At 33.3% G+C, this 9,761-nt stretch overlaps 1 protein-coding gene across 2 annotated transcripts; it reads left to right on the forward strand.

The window, feature by feature from the left end:
- The first annotated feature begins 2,607 nt into the window (after positions 1 to 2,607).
- Positions 2,608 to 8,949, forward strand: LOC131671275 (uncharacterized). 2 transcript variants are annotated; one of them, XM_058947570.1, is made up of 8 exons: positions 2,608 to 3,158; positions 3,252 to 3,694; positions 3,777 to 3,966; positions 4,037 to 4,191; positions 4,275 to 4,525; positions 4,603 to 4,834; positions 4,932 to 5,136; positions 5,222 to 8,949. In XM_058947570.1, exons 2-8 carry the CDS (start codon positions 3,377 to 3,379, stop codon positions 7,936 to 7,938), a joined length of 4,068 nt encoding a protein of 1,355 aa, XP_058803553.1. In that variant the 5' UTR covers positions 2,608 to 3,158; positions 3,252 to 3,376; the 3' UTR covers positions 7,939 to 8,949. The 2 variants fall into 2 exon arrangements, with proteins under 2 accessions (XP_058803553.1, XP_058803552.1); XM_058947569.1 differs by having other exon boundaries at positions 2,608 to 2,930.
- Positions 8,950 to 9,761: the final 812 nt, after the last annotated feature.

Raw genomic sequence — 9,761 nt, forward strand, 5'->3', positions numbered from 1 at the left:
GGCCCAGCCGAAAAGGTTCGGCTGTCGTTTATTGCACTACGTGCTCAATAAGCTGATCGCTTGTCGGACACCATAAAAAATAAATCGTAAATCAACTGAGAAGTTGATTTACGATTTATCGGAAAAACTGAGAGAAAGGTTGAGGAACATGTGCGGTGCAGATTTTGGAAATGTCTGCGACCCCCCACACATACATATAAGTACGTGAGAATTCGACTGGCACGTGTCTCGTAGTCAGTTCATTATATTTACGTGCCGCGTTTGCTCGGCTATTACGCGACCTGCAACGCCACAACCATTTTAAATTCGATTGGGCGAAAGCCTCTCGTCTCCATTGTTAGCGAAACTAAAACATCTTTCGAACCTACCTATTGGAATTATAATTTCAGATCTAGCAATTTATCATCTGTGATCACATATCTTCATACTAGAAAGTATTCATGCGTGAGATGCATTAATTAGTTTTCATTCATTCATAGCAAAAATAGAAATAAAAACGCACGAATTGATATTAGAAAGTAGCTTCGTTTTGTATGGATGTTATAAAAAAATTCCTGTAATAAGAAAACTGTTGCGTGAACGTGTTCTAATAACATCAATATATTATATAGTAACGTAGTTATATATAGCACCGTATGCAAGTTCAGATTATTGACGAGACTTGTCTGAAAGCTCACGCTCTCTATCCTCTATCTCGGCTAATATTATTCTATCTTATTCAATTATTATTACCGTAAATATTATTACCACGACATTACCTGTCGCTGGTTTTCAATGTATACTATTATAAAATTAGACAGTAGATCAGTAGGTCAACGTGTAATCTATTATGTTTCTGTATTATCATTGACAATTTTATACCTGCAGTAGAATTATTCAAAAATTTACAGCTGCAAAGCTTGGTAATTTTAATTGTCATCTATTGATATAAAAACATATTTTCTATTTAAAAACCAATTATTCGTTTTTACATAAATGAGTTTAATATTTACTTGATTGACACATCTTAAAATGAGCTGTACATTATTTAAATTAATATATAAATTTCAAATGTAAAAGATGAACTGTTTTTCACCTTCGTAAATTTTTTAAGAAATCCCCATAAAACGTACTATTAAACTAATATTTATATTGACGTTTGACAAGTCTTCGACGACAAAAATAGAACAGGCAAAGTTTTGTGTAGATCGAACGTGACAACAACGCGTAAAACATAAGCCATAAATAAGTCTGGTCAATAACACGGCACGAAATTGGATCACATGAAATCGAAGCTTGAGTGAAATCGAAACATCTGTGAAGTTTTCAACGAAAGTATGCGGGCATGTCCAGACATGTGTAACACCGTCGGCTTTCGGCTTGTCATTTGTTCCCTGTGAACCTGGGCGCACGCTAGGCGTTACGGCCAGTTCATGCCTGCTGCTATTGCACTTTGTGTCGTACTGACAAATGAACTTTACTGATTTTTCGCACTTTAGTTCATTTCAAAGTGATTTTCATATGTAAAATCATGCAAGACGATTAATTAATCCATTGATTCGAAGATCTTTTACCACGTGATATTGCAATTACATTCATAATGAGTTTTATGAAAAACACAAAAGTGAGTGATTTTGAATAAATGTGATAATAGATGTACCTTGTAAATTCAAGGTTAAACTATTTTATAAAAATGAAGAGAGTTTAGTGTATTATTCGCTTTTACACAATTCTTCAATAAACGAAAGTAAAATTAATTCCACTTTCCACGACGATATGGATACATTGGATTTCTCAGAAGATGTTTTTGAGCTCGAAGAGGTTCAAAATATTGAAAATGGTGAGCTTGAGTTAATATTTTTGGCTTACCAAGTAATAACAATTTCTGCCCTTGTAATTCTAAGGTTCAATGCTTGCGTGAAGTAAAATGAACTGCATACATATTTTCATGCACGCTTGACTATATATATATACCTATGCAATAGAGTATTGCCGAAATGCTTGTTTTTATTTACTATAAATATAATATATTTGATCGTAGAGTTTCAATTCTTGAATAACGCTCTGCAGTTTGATAAGTAATTGAGTGCGTACAATTATCATATTATTATTTCTTATTTATTAGAACTTACATAAGTACAAAAAAATGTTTCAATAAATATCTCATATGAAACTAATATTTTTGAATAAAAGTTTTAAAATTATTTTTATATTTTATTCAAATGATTTTGTTAAGCGTTAGTTGAAATACAAATGCACGCATTTATTGAACTCCGGCTTCCCTTAAAATGGATAAAATACACGAGTGAAATATTTTGTCAATTATTGTACGGTCTGTCAATTTTTCAATGCATAATTCTCACTGAGCAAATTTAAATATTATCGAACAACTATTAATATTTTAATTGACTTTTTCTCATGCGCATTGAAAGAATAACATATTCAAAAAAAAAAAACGTGCTCATATTCGTAGCACAGCGACATAACGTGAGATATGTATTGCATACAAACGTAATAAGCATCACACAAACACAAACACGCATAATAACCAAGAACATGCGATAAACGACTCTAGCGCCATCGGTGAGCAAACAGCGGTAGTAGCCACATAGCTTAGGTAGACACAAGCGAAGACACCAGCTGCTTTTACATCTGCATTGTACTTTTGCCGTATGTGCAATTTGACGCATTATCCCAACCATTTGTGTGTGCCACAGCGACCGGAGCCGAAGATGCTGAAATATTTCTCCTTTGCATTTACTGCATTATATTGTGACTAGCCTGAGCTTTCTTAATAATCATCATTGTATATAAGTTTAAAACACATGTGCGCTCTTTGTCGTTGAGAGAGTCGTTGGTAATAATTTACTGTGAGGGGACGCAGTGGCGTGGGTGAATTTCGTAAGACCTTGGATGTAAAAGTGGAGGACAATGGGCTACTGATATAAATGGTTTGACTGTTTTTAAAAATTTTTTTTTATGTAATTATTTTGGAATAACCTTTAAAACTTTCATGAAGTTATATATTGGTATGAAAATTTTACTTTCATCGTGACAATAATACGCAATTTGCCTAGAGGAATGAAGAGCTACATGACGTCATTTCCTCAGGCGGAAACGCGTAACAAAATCAGACATTTTGTGTCGCAAATATAAATGATACACTTTTAGTAGATTTGGTAAATAAATATATTATAAATTATTTGCTGTACCTGTAACTAATTTATTTCTATAGTTTAAAATTAAATTTATAATTTCATATACTATTTTAGGTAATAACAATCATTTGTATACCAATGAACTTGAGGAGCGTAAAAAATATGTACAAGAGTTTATAAATAAGAGCTTCCAGTATTTTAAGAAAAGCTTGGATTTTCGTTACATATACCATCAAGACATGAATTATTATCAAGATACCTATGCTTATAACGATAACTATGACAGGCCTATGCTTGGACCTAGTGAAGATGAGTCACAGGATGCAGTCTCTGATGGTCCAGATTATGATCCTGATTATGATGAAGAGGTCAATCGACTATTGGATGAGGTAGAAGAAGAAATTTTACAAGAAAATTCTAACCCACCCACGGAAGAAGATTCAAAAGCTAGAAATGCTTATGCTGATCCCAAGAGAGAGCAATATGATGACTGCTATGACGAATTCCCTGAGGATATGCATCATGTTGGTCCAGTTCCTGTGTGGTATCAAAAGATGGTTAGTAAAATATACTGTTCTGTTATCTTGAGTATTTTTGCTACACAGTAAATAATGACTTCATCAATTTGCATTTTTATAGCTTGAAAATAAAATGAAACAAACAAGGTCCAGATTAGAAAATTTAAGTAATTTAGTTTGTTATGCTTGTACAACTGCAGGAGCTCACGTCAAAAGGATGGAACAAGATCATAGTTCTGTTTTTTGTAAAATGGATTTTCCGAGACACCCACCATTGAATAAGCCATGGACAAATTTTTGGAAATTTAATTGTTGATACTTTATTTCTTATCAATATTTAAATGTCTACCTGATTATATAGATATTCATTTTTTTTTATAGGTATGATTAAATGTAGAGACATAGACAAACCAAATCATGCTCACACGGCTGATTGTGAAAGTATTGTACTGGAACATGCTAATACTGGAGTGTCGACTTTAACTCAAAATATCTCTCAAAATGATTATCCTAAATTTGTTATGGATGCTGTAGAAGTAATGACTGAAAATTTTAATTTTTTGTATTTTCTTTTTAACGATGCATTCCAGATTAATCTGCCTCATTATTATACTTCTAGTTATTTCAAGATTTTGCTATGGAAACTACCAAAAGTGTACCATACTTAGATGCTACACAGGCTGTAGATACAGTATATGAGAAACCTACCTGGACTGAAATAAAGCTAAGAAGCAATTATAAAAATGAATTGATGATAGTTGTTCGTGGTAAAGGAGTTACATCATTGTTAACCAAATTAAGAAAATTTTTTGATTCTGGCCCAGGAAGAACTTCAAATGTCATATCAGTATTCTGCATCAACCAAAAGTGGTATTGATATTTTTTATTTTTATTTTGATTAAAAAAAAAATGGAAAATATGATTTAATTAAAAGATATGATATTTAGGTCACAAAAGAAAACTAATTTTCCACCGACATATGTAACTGGTCTTTTAAAATTGAGAGATAAAGTTGGACCAATATCAATAAATTATGAACCAAAAACTAATGTGGCTTTTAATTCTATTGAAGCTATACAGCTTGGGAAAGTAATACATGACTATGCTAATTTAACAGATGACACTACATTATTGGATATAGGTTGTAATTTTGGTGTATTAAGTCTCATGATGTCCCATGTAAGTTATTAAATTTACTTGATATAATTTAAATTATCAATAAAACATTTTGGTTATATTATTCTTAATTCAAGAAACTTAAAATTTTTATTTTCAGAAATGTGATAGAGTCATTGGGTTGAATACAATGCATTTTGCAAATTCTGAAATTAACCAAGCAGAAGAATTGAAAAAATATAATAACATTCATAATGTATCATTTATGGGGTGCGATCCAAAAGATGTATTAACTAAATGTTCAACAATAATCAAACGATGTATGACTGTTGCTGTTTTGAATTTAGCTTCGCCATATGGTAAAAGTATGTGCATTTATTATTATTATCTTCAAGTAAACATTACAACCGCAATAGTAAGCCTAAAATAAATAAATATCTTAACAAACAGGTATACACGTAATGCAGGCTTTGCGAGATTTACCGTCAATTTGGAAAGTTATTGTTTATGGTTCATTCACCAAGGAATATCATAGGAATATCAGTATGTTAACATACAAAGATGATCTTATGGGAGAGCATTATTTACCTATGCAATACTGTATTTTGGATAAATCTCCATCAATTGAACATGCGTTCGACATTGTTATCTTATTTGAAAGGAAATCTCTAATGAATCCAATAATAAGACCGTTGGTATCTCACCCAGCAATGAACATTAAGTCTGAATCTAAAGATTATGGCTCACTAGATACACGTCAAACGCAGCCTATTATGAAATTGGAAAAAGGTTTCGGTACATCTGATTTTCGTCCAAAGAAATATGGTAAGCCTTTTATAAAGTATAGGGGATCGTTAAGCAAGTTTGGTAAGTTTGACAGTCCAATGATACCATTGGAGAAGGAGCAGCCTGAGAAATCAAAAGATAAATCTAAAGAGGGGTTGTCATTGCCTCCAGTCGCTGAGAGAAAATTCGATTGTTCTGTACTCAGACAAAAGCCTCCTCCTATTTCACCTACTGCTAACACAAAAAAAAATAGATCCGTCTACCCATCTGTTAGAAAAGAGTTGAAGCGAATTTACGATAGCCCATCTTTGCCAATGCTAAAAGAAGAACAATTACCTGCAACAAACGAAGACAAATCACCGCCCACATTACTGAAAACAGAATCATTTGATTGTTCGTTACTGAGAAAAGAAAAACAGTTTGACTACTCAGTTATGAAAAATCAAGAATTCTTTTCTCAGCAGTCCAGAGACACAACAGATAAACAACTTCCCCTCTCTCGTCCTTTCTTATCTGTCAAAAAAGAGTTTCAGTACAGCTGTCCGACTCTATCCCGAGAGAAATATCCTAGTCCACCATCACCTCCTCCTCCTCATCTCCCTCCTCTTCCGCCCACTGAACACAGCATACTCGAGGAGTTACATATAAAGAAAGAAGAGTTTACTAACTGTCCTTTAACCACAGTGAAAGTTGAAACAATTTTGTCTGAATCTAAATTGTATGAAGAAAAAGAAGAAGGTGAACTAAGTTCAGAAGAAGACAGAATTCCCAGTGTTCCCATCAAATCAGAAAAATTAGATTCGAGTTACTTTGTAGAATTTTCAGAATTCAGTTCGCAATCATTGACGGTAAAATCGGAACCTGTGGATTCGTACGAAATTCCTTTTCAGTCTGTGGAAATAAAAACTGAACCCGAAAATATGCAAATTTCGCCATGTTCTGAAGATATAGAAAATATGAAGACGCCGATTCATAATCCAAGAGCGCTTAGCAATACCTCTTCACCCCTTGTAGTCTCCACAAACTTCAAGACCATAGACGGCTTTGAGTTTTCTGTCCGACCTAACCAGTCGTTCCTAGCATCTAAAACTAATTCAAACACTTCTTTGGAACAAAAAAGTGATATCGAAGTCAAAAAAGAGGTCGCCAACGATTCTGATATGGACGAAGAGATTAAGATTATCGATGAAAAGAAGATCTCTGTACAACCGAAAAAGCAGTTAAAGGGTTTGGAGCCAAGAATCAGAGTCAAGTCTCTGGATGAGATAATTCAAGAAAATAGCGAGTCAAATGACGATTTGCGTGCACTCATTGAGCAACGTAAGATGCTTCAATGGAAACTGGACAGAGATAAGGAGGCGCGATACTATAAGGAACATGGACGTTCGCCAACCCCTGAAATACCTCAAAAAAACAGGCATCAGTGGTCGCACTCTCCTTCCCCATCCTTTAAAAAAAATCATTGGTCACCTTCATCTAGAGAGAGTAAACATATTCGCTCACCATCACTAAAAAAATACTACAGATCACCTTCACCTCATAAATGGCATCGATCGCCAAGCAGTAGGAAACGTAGATCACCTATGAGGTGGATCGCAAGAGAAAGGTCATCAAGCATTGAAAGGTATAGAAGATCACCTTCACCAAACGGAAAACGTCGTAGAAGGTCACCATCGCCCAATGGAAGACGTAGAAGATCACCGTCGCCTAATAGAAGACGTAGGAGATCTCCATCACCCAATGAAAGATTTAAAAGATCATATCCCTCGCCAATACAATATAAAAGAGAGTACTCGCCATTACGATACAAGAGAGAATTAGTCTCACCCGTAAGCAGTAGATGGTTAGAGAAGAGTAGGTCACCGTCGCCTTCGTTATCACACAAAATTGATCATTACGGCCGATCCAAATCGCCAGTTAGGTCACGTCGCGATAGTCGCAAAAGGAGATCCAGGTCGAGGTCTCCTGTGGAAAACAAGCGTAAGCGCCGGTCGCTCTCGCCTATACCTCCGTCGTCATCTCCATTGAGGAAGCAGCACATTAACTCTAAAGATCGTGATCCTGTCAAGAAGAAGAAAAAGAAATTCAAGTTTAAATCAAAATCCAAATCCCCTTCTAAAACTTCGAAAAATAAATCGACAACCACAGCTGTCATAACAATTAAAGATGAACCACACGGGGATATTCCAGTATTGAGCACTTCGCCTTCGATCTCGAAAAGTCCGAATGAAGTTATACACAAATCAAATGTTGAGGCTACAACTGAGAACGTTCAAATTAGCCAAACTGAACCAATTAAGCAAGAACATGCTTCGAGGTCTAGATCTCGTACTCCTATTCCAGGGCTTGATGATTCTATTGAGATGGATATTGTGGTTTAATAAACTCAATGTAGGAGGCATGTTAACAGTCATTGTTTGAAACGTACAATCCTTAAATAGATTATTACCCTGTTCGGTGAAATAATCTTCTCAGGAGTTTTTGTACAAGAGGAACGAAATCAGCAATGCTGTATTTTTATTGTTTTGCAATTTATGAAAATTCATTTTGAGGAATAACCTTAATCGATTTCTCAAAGCAGTCTATCATTTTTATCATAAATACTCATCTAATCACTAGATATAATGAAATATGGAAATTTATGATGTCCCGGTCTATATTCAACTCTTTGTATACTTAAAAATGTTAAAACATTGAATTTATATTTTTATATGTGTAAGTTAAAATGTTTTTTCTCGTCTATTTTGACCAGTAATATTTTACTAATTATTTGTTTGGTTTAAATTAATATTCAGAAATCTATAAACGTCGAAATATTGCTTTTCTTATAAAAATTAGTGTATTTAGAAAACATTGACCTCGTTAATGTATATACGGGTATACGACTGCTACAAACTGTATAAATCGCGATTAAATTGAAGTACAATTTCAACTGTAAATAATGTTTATTTGTACGGATGAAATGTATTCACTTAGCGATTCAAATATCAATTTTTGTTGATGTAATTAAACCATTTAATTACCCACTATTGCTTTACAAGGAATCACTGTGCCTTGGCGGTATCAATAACTTTTATTTATCTTGTTATATTTTCACTTTAAATTTATGCAATTCGTAAAAAATTAGAACAGTTCCTAGTTGATCTGGAATTTGAATAAAATAGAGTAGTTTAGAATCAGTGTGATTTTCGAAATTTTTACGATTGTATTATATAGGGTTAATTCGATGCGATTTGATATAGATTAAAACTCATCCTAATGAAACTTTAACTAATATAATTTTTTTTGTCAGTTTATTTTTATAATTGAAATATTTAAACATAAAATTTCCTTATTGTACTATGGTGAATCTATGGTGTATAATATAATAAGATTTTCTGTAAATAAATTTTTTATATCAATAATTATCCATAATTTTCCAACTGATTTCTAATGTAATATTAATAAACCTGTCTTTAATCTTTAAGAGGGTGGAAAAACCACTATAGTGGCTCAAAGTAATTTCTCAAGTTGATCTGTAAAATAGGTTAATTCTGGGGTTTTTAGCATACTGATTACGGATTTAATGTCATAAGTAAAAAATTACGAAACAACCATAAACGAACCCTAAAATAAGGGTAAACAATCCTTTTAGTCGCGAAAATAAATTTTCTATAGTAAGGGAGTGTGAATATAGTTTTCTGAGGTATTTTTCAACGCTGAATCGAATTCCAAGGTCAAAATTACGAAAAAATCATAACTAAACCAGATACTAGTGCCTGTGCCAAATAAAACAATTTTTCAGTGTCAAAATTAGCATCACCCCTGAGGACGGGAAAGCCACTACAGTGGCTCAACTATCGATCGCCACTTCACATATGAGTACTCTCCGATATTAGATACACATATTATGCGTTTTCTTTAGAAAATATTGAGCAGTTAAAAATTCCAAATCCCCGTCCTCTAAAGGTTAATACATTTAAAAATGATTATACAATATTTCTTTTTACCTGCGGAATTTAGATTTCCAATTGACGAGCTTTCATTAATTTGTTAGTCTGAAAGATCGTTGAATAACGTAACGATATTAATTCTTAAGCATATGATGATATTAACTTACCACTTTACGATGGAGACAATAGTATTATTGACTCTTAATTTAATATTCTTATTAGTGGGAGAAAACGTAAAATCTGAACAAAAGATTAGCTCACAGACAAATTTT

The sequence above is a fragment of the Phymastichus coffea genome, unplaced genomic scaffold (assembly GCF_024137745.1).
Source record: "Phymastichus coffea isolate CEN01 unplaced genomic scaffold, Cenicafe_Pcof_1.1 PCOF00123, whole genome shotgun sequence".
In the NCBI taxonomy this organism is placed as follows: domain Eukaryota; kingdom Metazoa; phylum Arthropoda; class Insecta; order Hymenoptera; family Eulophidae; genus Phymastichus; species Phymastichus coffea.

What these genes read in the sequence shown, in the direction of transcription:
- LOC131671275 (XM_058947570.1), top strand. Translation starts at nt 3,377, where the DNA reads ATGAATTATTATCAAGATACCTATGCTTATAACGATAACTATGACAGG. An exon ending in TTCTGCATCAACCAAAAGTG is followed by an intron (nt 4,526 to 4,602) that starts GTATTGATATTT and finishes TATGATATTTAG; the next exon opens with GTCACAAAAGAAAACTAATT. An exon ending in TAAGTCTCATGATGTCCCAT is followed by an intron (nt 4,835 to 4,931) that starts GTAAGTTATTAA and finishes TTTTATTTTCAG; the next exon opens with AAATGTGATAGAGTCATTGG.